The 10,302-nt window shown below is 35.6% G+C and overlaps 2 protein-coding genes across 2 annotated transcripts in view; one reads left to right on the top strand and one right to left on the bottom strand.

Moving 5' to 3' along the window:
• Positions 1 to 305: 305 nt before the first annotated feature.
• Positions 306 to 3,320, top strand: LOC106104813. Its single transcript, XM_013284954.1, has 6 exons — positions 306 to 756; positions 1,353 to 1,659; positions 1,734 to 1,830; positions 1,963 to 2,073; positions 2,660 to 2,836; positions 3,240 to 3,320. Exons 1-6 carry the CDS (start codon positions 306 to 308, stop codon positions 3,306 to 3,308), a joined length of 1,212 nt encoding a protein of 403 aa, XP_013140408.1. The 3' UTR covers positions 3,309 to 3,320.
• A 3,329-nt stretch (positions 3,321 to 6,649) lies between these two features.
• Positions 6,650 to 10,302, bottom strand: part of LOC106104707 (dynein heavy chain, cytoplasmic) — a 47,599-nt gene continuing 43,946 nt past the window's right edge. Inside the window, exons 84-91 of the mRNA XM_013284834.1 lie at positions 10,140 to 10,268; positions 9,889 to 9,994; positions 9,468 to 9,565; positions 8,817 to 8,945; positions 8,112 to 8,309; positions 7,683 to 7,793; positions 7,404 to 7,567; positions 6,650 to 7,131 (exon numbers count right to left, since the gene is read on the bottom strand). Of these exons, the coding sequence (XP_013140288.1) occupies positions 6,963 to 7,131; positions 7,404 to 7,567; positions 7,683 to 7,793; positions 8,112 to 8,309; positions 8,817 to 8,945; positions 9,468 to 9,565; positions 9,889 to 9,994; positions 10,140 to 10,268 (1,104 nt within the window). The 3' untranslated portion in view covers positions 6,650 to 6,962. The remainder of the gene's footprint in view (positions 7,132 to 7,403; positions 7,568 to 7,682; positions 7,794 to 8,111; positions 8,310 to 8,816; positions 8,946 to 9,467; positions 9,566 to 9,888; positions 9,995 to 10,139; positions 10,269 to 10,302) is intronic.

Below are 10,302 nucleotides of genomic sequence, written 5' to 3'. Positions count from 1 at the left end.
CGTTTCATAAGATTGCTTCTTTTACTCTAATAGCTTATGTAAAATGTCACCACCATTCAACTTCACTACAAGTATAAAGGAGAAGTTTTTAAATCCTATAAAAATTCTTGAAACTCCTATTAAGGTAAATAACAACCGCAAGAAAGAACAAAGAAAATTACACATCATTAAAGCCTTAAGTAGTTAGTTAACACTTTTAACAAAACTTTCCCTGTAACTTATTTCACTTAGATAGTTTACTTGATTACTACTTAGGACGTATGCTATACAGTGTTTTAGTTACTCTAGCTTGAACAGGTACAAAAATGAGAGATTTTAATATTTTAAAGAGCTTTAGCCAGAAAATTTATTTCGTCGGTTCTGGTAATTTCTGGTACGAGGGCGAAGTTGGAGATGATCGTAATTCGATTTATAGGATCTATAGCGTAATCTTGTTCTTTATTTATGGCTCTATGACGGTCTTGGAAATATTTGCTGCTCTTTTCGGAAATTTCCCTAAAGATGAAAAAGGTGATTGCGTAACTTTCGCTGTAAGTCACACCATCGTTATGATAAAGATGTGCTACGTCATTGGCAACAAGCAGCTTATCCGCAAATTAAATTACGATATGGCGACAGTCTGCGAAGAATTCGAGGAAACGTCGTTGCAGACAAAGAAGTATTACAATATTAAAGTAAATCTCATTGCATATTTTGTGGCAGTCTACTTTTCAGCCGCTTGTTTTGTGTTTGAAGGATTAAGAAAAGTTAAGGAAGGTAAGTTTAATGCCTATTATGTTAAACAAAACTTACTCGTACAGTTTATCATCATCTCCTTGTATGGGCGATGCAAAGGGAGTTTGGTAGCAACAACCCCCCCCCCCATCCTTGAAGAGCATCTACAAAATGAAAAATGGATACAAAAAGACCACGCATAAGACCATATTAATGGTACCTTACCCATCTTGTTTCATTCTACAGATCGATCATTTGTCTTTTCAGTCGCCGTTCCTTTGTAGCACCTGACCTTATCGCAACTCATCCATATCTTATTCTTTTTAATCTCTCTCTATATGTTTATAATTTATATTCTTTTCTCTTAACATCATCTTCCTCCTTATCCTACTCCCGGAGGGTCGACGCAACAGGTTTTTGTTTTCCACACAACCCTATCATTCTTCATCTTAGTCATCACTTCCTGTTGATTATGTCACATTTCACTCAATCCATCCATCTCTTTCTAGATCTACCTCTACCGATGTACCTCCACACTCAAAACTAACGTTCTCCTTGTTACATGCGATTCATAATTATGCTGTATCTACTAAACGTTACTTCTGGTTTGAATTATATTAGATTCTGATTCATTTCAGGTTCTCACTTTGTAACCATCGTGACATATTATCCTTCTTTCGAAGATGATTCGTTTCCAGCGACTGTATTTAGAATTTACTGTACAATTGTACTGTTTATGATGATGCTATCGATGATAATGACAGTGGATGCTTTTACAATGGTCAACCTGATTATTTTTAAATACAAAATTATAACATTGAGAAGATACTTCGAAAGGATAAGCCAAGATTTCAAAGAAATGCATAAAATTAACCAGAGATTGGCTGTTGAACATTTAGCAAAAGGATTAATAAAAGGGTTTAAGGTGAACAAGGAACTTTTGAGGTACTTATCCACGAGAAAAAAAATATTTAAAACCGAAACTTAAAGTTTTAAATAATGTGTGTTTATTTTTTCAGAATATTAAAAGACATTGATAAAGCATTTGGATTTGTGATCGCGTTACAACTATGTCAAAGTTCCGGTTCCGCTGTATCTTTATTGTTACAAATGGCGGTAAAAAAATTTAAATAACTTTATAGATAGTAACTACTGTTAAAAAGTTGATTTGGTCTATTTCTTTTATCTTTGTTGCTTTCTTTGCCTCTGTCTTAAATTAACAAAGCTATATTTATCACTCCAATACAGATTTCTGATGAACTGACATTCGTGGGAAAGTTGAAGATAATGTTTTTCGTCATCGCTCTCTTTTTCCTTTTGGGTCTATTTCTTTGCAATGCCGGGGAAATCACGTATCAGGTAAAGTGTATTGGACTAACATGCACAAACTTACGCCATGATCACATGATCATCTTCTTTTGTGGAAGGACTAGATTTTATATATGTTTCGGCTACATTTTTATGGCTGGCCGTATGTCTGTCGCCAAACCTACTTAGAAATAACGCCTTGATCCTTCAGACAAAAAACTATTGCTTTTTAAATATGACTGACTAAAATAAGATATCCCGTGGATTTACTTTCTGATTAATAACGTTCATTTGATGAATAAAATAATAGCGTAATACTTTGAATTTTTCATATTACTTTGCACGTACGACCACTAAAATACGTGTCACTTGATGCTTCATTGAAACTGCTAGAAAATGAAGTGTGGGATAAGCATTGTCAAACTAAGGGATAGGACAACAAATAGTGTCTTAGTGAACAAAACTTTATCCAAGTTTTCCTCTTCACAGACACCTGAATCTTTTGTGGTTAAATTGCACAAGACGTAGACGATCCCAATTTGAAACTCCGCTAAACAAAGTCTTCGGGAAAGTTTGTTAAAGTACCCTCGGAAACATTTTGGGGGAATAATTAAATTTATTTCTTTATTTTTCGCAGAGTGCGCAATTAGCGGATTCTATTTTCTACTGCGGCTGGCATGAGTGTCTTTGGGAATACCAACCTGAGGGCAAAAAGATAGGTCAGATGGTCTTGATAGCTTGCATGCAAGCGCAAAAACCTCTCGTTCTCAAAGCTTTTAAAATGATAGAACTTACTTATGGGACATTTTTATTGGTATGATCACTACAATGTAATTCTATGTAAGATTTGAAAGTTTCCTTCTAAGATTATCCTGAAACTACAGAAGCCATATTAAAAAAATACAGTTGTCTAACCTAATAAAGATTACAGATAAATGGAAAATGAAGTTGAACCGTTAAATCCTTGAGCGCCTAACTCATTTTCTGAATCTGCGAATTAAGATGAAGTTTTGTGACATTATAAGCTTTCATTTTTGAGATTTATTAACGCAGTAACGCAGGTTCAGATGAGAGTTAAAGTCTAGATTTGCCATGCCAAAACGGCACGGAAAGATAAGCAGTGCAGACGTAACTTCCTATTTCTATCCCTTTCATTACCTTAAGGCAATCCTTAAGTGTGCTATTATTATGTTATTAACAATTGATTTTCTTTACAGGTCATAAAAACGACTTATTCAATTTTTGCTTTGTTCAACGCACAAAGCGGAAAATCTGAATATAAATAGTAAAGTTTAGAAAATTAACACAACAAAAAAAAGCTTTTTTTAAGAAATTACTCAGGCAAATATATTTATTGAGAGCACAAACAAAAATGTTAAGTTTAAAATTCACACAACTATATAAGAAAATCTCAGCTAACGAAAGGTCTACTCAACTCTGGGTTAGAACAAAGATTTGTTGAAATAAATGTAGAAATCAATGCGTGTAACTTAATTCACTAATTTCGATAACACTGTGAGGTTTACTAAACCGCTTTAGAGTTCGTTTCGATCAACTCTCGAAAACTTTCAGCGTTGTCGGCGCTGAAGCCTGACTTCACGATATTTAAGCTCACGATATTGCACTAGAACTCCGACAAGCTTCGGTGATAAGCCATAAAACCGCACTTTCCCGTTCATCCGTCGATTAGAGTATTAATATCCGACTTTTCATTGGACATAGTATTATATAATAAGATTACTGCTTTAAAAATAAATAATATTTGCCGAAATCCATAATTCTTTAACATGAATTTTTGTTTATTTAGAATGAATATTTGACGTTGTTTGTTATGTTTGTTTGTAATATTAGTTATAATAAATTTTACTAAAGCATAGTTTTAAATGAAATAATCCGGTACGTTTGTAGTTAGTTGCTTTCTATACGTAATACTCAGATATCTTTAATAATTACGTCAGAAGTTCTTAGTTCGTTAAGTAAAGTTCCTACACTCATGAATTATTTTCATCTCATAATTTTTGTGCATAAATTAAAAAAGTATGCGTTCCCGTCTTTGTTTTATTTCATTCTACTTTTTCGTAGTTTACAAGAAAATGCTTTTAGAGCGAAACTACTGAACGTCGTACACTCACTACAATTTTTCTTTTACTGAATCTTTTCTGTGAGGATACAATAGTTATTAATATTCATTTATAACCCCACTAACACCCACGGTTTCTCAGTAAAAATGGAAAATAACTAGCTAACTAATTAAATTTTCTGTCCAATTGTAAACTTGAACTTGGAGCGAGAAATATCTCTCTATAAGCGAGAGTCATTGTCAAGTCCAGATTTTTTAGCCTCAACCCCTATAAACGAAAGTCTTTAACCAATTTTTGTGCGCCGCAAGTGACATGAAATGCTTATTGATAGACAATATCCCTTGTTCCACGAAAGTCCCTATAATACAAAAGATGTATCTCACATTATGCTCTAAAACATGTGTAGAATTTGGTATTTTTATATTTGCAAGAGTTTAATGTTTACTTGAGATGAATAGAGATAAAAATACGAAAATCATAAATTACGGTCGTAAATATAAGTCTAATAAATGCATTTTTAATTACGCTGCTTCTGTGGTGAATCTTATTACTATAATGAAAAATGAAACTATAAAACATTTTCGAAATCGCGGCATAAATAAAAGCTACAGTGATTTATTACAAATGAAACGCCACAGCTCGCCCCAAAGGTTCGCCCGCAGCAACGACGCTGCAGTATGCTGCGGACAAAGGAGAAAACAATGTTAACTTCTTTATTTGAATGACAAGATTTATGCGATTTTTACTCAGAAGGAACTTTTAAAATGAATTATTATAATAATGGTAACTTCATTATCCGTTGTATTGAAACCACCGACTCCTTATTTTCCGGCAGAATTATCAAAGCGATGGATAACTATAAAAAGAAGTGAAAGTGCGAACTTATGAAAAGAAGATATATTTTTTAGTCACTTATGAAATATGTGTATATCAATATCGTAAAAAATCTATTACATTACTTAAAAGTATTTTTAATGAAGTAAGTCTTTAAATGGTAATAAAATTAGAAAATCACAAGTAATAATCTGGCTGTATCGCCATAACACCAAGCGTCGTAAACTGACATTTCTCAGAAAAAAGAAATAATTTTGGCATTACTTTGACATTGACATTTGACACTTTGACAGTAGACAGCTGATATATTTTCTTATTAAAATAGTTTAAGATTACGACCATTTATCTTATTTATTAGTTTAACAAAAATGACAGACAATGCTCAGAAAATGTATTCGCGTTTAGAGTCTTTTAAAAGAAATATCTCATTTTATACCAAGCGTAAATCTTTTAGGTATGGTTTACCATTTATATTGTTTGTTGTCGGCGGTTCCTTCGGTTTAAGAGAATGGACACAAGTAAGGTACTTATATCGTTGTCAACTATAAGATATTCCGTTCTTAAGGTTAATTAGTAGCATGTATAAAAAGACGTTAAAAGTCAGGTTTAATATAAACAAGTGTGCATATTTTATTTGAACAGGTATCAGTTTTCACAAGTTAAAGGTGTGTCCAGAGAGGAAGCTGAAAAAATGGGCCTGCATAAAACCAAAGAAGTTACTTTAGAAAAAACTTATGAAGAAATACAGAAAATTGATATAGACAATTGGGAAAACAAAAGAGGACCTAGGCCGTGGGAAATGCAAGAACAGAAAAAATAATTACAATTAGTACTGCTTAGTTAGTTATAAGTATTAGTTAGTGTAAATAAATGTAATTGCACAATATCTATTTTTTTTAATAAACAACATTTCCCTAATAAATACAAATTAAACATACCCAAGCTAAATGCAGAGCCCAGGACAGAGCAAGCTGGCGGCGTACTGTGGACGCCCTCTGCCCCACTTTGGAGACATAGAAATAGAAGAGAGAGAAGCTAAATACAACAAGTATTCATTAATTACATCTTACCAACTCCCCCTACCTCATCCAACTCTTTAGGGATCGTCGCTCCGGGTTTTGTCCTCCAAATAACTATCATCTGTCATCTCAATGAAGACTTCCTTCTTGGTCATATCACCTTTTACACAATCTCTCCGTCTCTAGGTCTGCCTCTACCAGTATACTCCTTTACATAATTGTATTGTATGTAAGAAATCATGTAAGTCATAAGAGCAATTATTTTATTACTAATGATTCTAGACAAGCCCTTGCCTGAGGTTTAAGTTCGAAACATGGTTTGCCACTTCTTGAATTTTGAACTAAGTTATGGATAAACCAAAGGTTTTTTTTTGCCACAAATCTCGATAATCAAAGAGATGAGTAGCTGGTAACTTAATTGCAAGACTAATTTAAAATAGAGTAAAAAAACATATTCTTAAAAGGGGAATCTTTATTAAGCAGTAGTTTATTAATTGCTAGCTGTTGCCCGGCTAAACACTGTCTGGCTAGGCCACCTCAAGCCCGGTGAATCTGTAAATATCTCTTCAAGGCAAACAGTGCAAACTCAGTCTAAAAAACTATCTTTGACATTGGTAAAATTATCAGCAATTTTATTCATATATCTCGCCAAATAATAAGGAGATTGAAAGGGTTGAAATGAAACAATTTCAATATTATTATATTTTATTTCATGCTTTAAATATTCAGTGTGATAATGATAATGTAGTTTGAATATGCATTAATGGTTATAATATTAAATTATATAAATAATGTTTTCTATATAAAAACAAAAGTGCAAATATGATTCGAACAAATATCGACATTTTATCTTATATTATAAAAGAGCATTATATTCTCAGAATAATCTATATAACATTGTGGTCTACTGATGTGAAATTATTGGGTGAATACCATATTAAGTGTGTTGAGTTTATTGAGTGTTGTTAGTTTATTGAGTGTTGTTAGTTTATTGAGTGTTGTGAGTTTAGTTAAGTGCGGTGGATGTTAGCAGGGCTACGCCTCGCTCGTAGAACGCGTGCTGCTCCTGTCCCGCCGCGATGGAGAGCCGCACAGTGAACAGTAGCTCTGAACGCGCACTGTTCAAGTACACCGGGAGCGTCAGCGTCTGACTGGTCACCGGCTCCTCGGGACCACTACAAAAGCATATTAATGTCAAAAAAAAGATATACTGGAATTTTTATTAGAAAAAAAAAAATTAAATTGGTATTAAAAAACATGTATCATGAATATTACAGGAGTCTCGTGTTGTATTTTTAGTATGATAAATTTACAGTAAACAATGGTTAAAGTGATCATTAAATGATTCAAGTAAGGCAGGTAATCTGATTTCTCAAGATTATTTACTATTTGTAGTAGTAATTTAAGGGTTATTTGTTTTTAGTAATTTAAGGGTGTGTGGACATACCGGACCCATGTGAGCACGGTGATGGGCAGGTCCATCATGATGGTGTTGGTGAGCAGCAGCCGGTTGCCCTTGACGGTGGCTCCCTGCAGCTTCAGCCCCGTCACTGAGAACGACCACTCCGTCTGCGCGTTCTCCGTCGGCGTTCCAGGGTCGGGTATTGTCACCTGCAGAATACAAGTTAAATGTAATGTAACAAACATATTAAATATTCTGAACTATTTATTTGTCTATTTATTTTATTTAAAACTGAATAGTTTGATCATTTTCATTTCAATATACCTGCAAGTGCAGTTCCTCCAGAGACCAGGAGTTGGCCTGCGCGACGCACTGCCGCGTCGCCGTGATGTACGCTTCGGGGTTGAGCAGACCGCCCAACCAAATGGGTATACTCTGCAAATAAAAAGATAGTTTTTTTTACAATAGTTTTTAGGTCTTACTAGAAGTGTTGTCTTAAACACTTATGTATCACACATAGGTATAATTCGTAATTGAAGTCTATTTGATAGCAATCATATTAAATACTAGCTGTTGCTCTCGATTGTGTGAAACTAAAAACAGTATAAATGATAGCCAATGTAACTCACTAATAAAGTAGCTTTTTTAAATCCAACAATTTTTGAAATCGATCTAGTAGTTTTTGAGTTATTTTAAGACATACAAAAATACAAATTTACTCTCTTTATAATATTAGCATAGATGTAAGCATACCTGTAGCCTCTTGGCGCCGCGCTCGGCGACCGCCTCCGAGACGGCGGCGAGCTGCTGCACGCGCGAGGCGAAGTCTCCCGTCCACTGCTGCACCGTGCAGCCGCGCGCCACCGCATAGCGCCGCCACGTAGCCGGCAGAATGCCGCGCACCAGCGCGCCCACCATCGACCGCGTCTCGTTCGTCTGTTTCATCTCGCCCTGACACACACACACCAATACTCACCACACAGACCACAGAAACAGTAGCGTCGTAAGCACCGCTTACAATCTGACGAATGTCAAAATGTTAATAAAAGGTGTCTTGTTGAGCGGTTATCATTTAAGACGCTGTTACATATGGTTTCAAAATACGCCGTGGGTCCTTTAAAGTAACAGCGGAGTTTCAACATCAGTTGTCACTTCCATATAAAAGGATATGGAAGTGACAACTGATTAATGTGATTACCATTACATTACTTTTAATGTAATGGTAATCACATTAATTACTTTTAATGTGATTACCATTACATTAAAAGTAATGTAATGGTAATCACATTAATGATATCCAGGATTAGAGAAACTAACGATACACTGGCTTGATTCCTAATATAAGTATTTATAAGTAAAATAGACCGAGAAAGGAAAATATATATGTAGCAATGGACCTGACATTACATTTACATGAAATAGCAACATAGGTTGTATATAATTGCATGCGTGTATCACCTGGCAGATGGAGATGACGGCGCGCAGGTCGTGCAGCACCTGCTGCAGCAGCGCGGCGCCGGCCGCCACCTCGCGCTCGAAGAACCGGTACAGCGGGTCCTTGATGTTCTCCACGGTGCGCCGTAACGTCTGCACAATATACATTTGTAACCCTAACTTGTTCGTGTCGTCATACCCATTAAGGGGGACTTGTCACAAATGAATAGACAATGTAACTTGTAGGGAGTCAAGACGTATGCGGTCAGACTGTACGCCCTCCCGCGTTTCGGCCCGTATGACCTGAGGGTCGGTGGGACCATGGGTGGCGGTGGGAAGTATCGCCAAGTCACTTGTATGTGATCAGTGCTATTTCATTAACTGACAAATTTATTGTAGTTATACGAAGATCTAAACACTGAGGTTTAGAGCCAATAAAAATTGTATCTATTGGGCATTTTCTATACATGTACAATCGAGGAATCTAGCAGCTTTCCACCCTAAAATACATAATTAACTTCTACCTGATTAGTTATAAAAGAAGAGGAGGAGTTTGTGTTGTTACAAGGTACAAGTCATTTTTCTTTAAGTGGTACATTAAGGATTTTAGCAACTATTCATATTTGCTAAGTATTGTTTAATTTTTCAATGACATAATATATATAATGTATTTACCGGCAACTCCTTGGGCAAGAGCTGGAGCCAAGCCGTGGCTGTCTGGTGCAGAGTCTTCATCCAGGCCGGACGCCCGTCGCCCACCACCACTATAGCATCTGGAAAAAATATTTCTTAACTTTCTCCTTCATGAATGTCTAAAGACAAAAATATCATCATTTCTCTGTCATTCCACTCAATCAGCGTCGGCGCAAGTGGTTTTCATCTTCAGGTGTTGTAACATTAAAAAAAGTTTTAATACAATGCTCTTTCCAAATTAGAGAGAGAGAGACGAATAGTGAGAGAGAATAACATACAATCATACAATATAAAACAGTGTTTTTTTTTTCAATAGATTCTCTTACTTTATTTCCAAGTAATATAAATAAATATTAATAAAATAATCTATAGAAATGATACTTGAATAGTATGTATAACTTACTAGGATCGTCTTGCACGGCGTTGTAAGCGAGCTCCTCCTCATCCTCTAGTTGCTGCATCTTCAGCAACTTGGAGACCAAGTCGCTGCCTTGAGTAGTCAGTAGAACCTGTGTTTTTCAAATTATATAATTCTTGTTCTTTATAATTTAACTTTTTTTTTGCTGGAGAGATATAGTGAGCTGGTGAAGACTGTGCAGAATATTATGGCAAACTATTGCCACACGTCAAAATATTTTATTAGATTGTATTTACCTTCTCGGCATTGTTGGGCAGCCCCAGCCAGGAGGGCGTCTGTCTGTCGGAGAGGTCCTCTATCCACTTGAGGAAGTGGTCGCGCCGGTTGCCGTCCGGCATCGTGATGTGACGCTGGTTGCCGCTCGCCTACATGTTACATTGACAATTTTTAATATATTCC

This window comes from Papilio polytes, unplaced genomic scaffold (genome assembly GCF_000836215.1).
Source record: "Papilio polytes unplaced genomic scaffold, Ppol_1.0 DF823399.1, whole genome shotgun sequence".
Classification (NCBI taxonomy): Eukaryota; Metazoa; Arthropoda; class Insecta; order Lepidoptera; family Papilionidae; genus Papilio; species Papilio polytes.
This window is presented reverse-complemented; position numbering and strand designations above follow the sequence as displayed.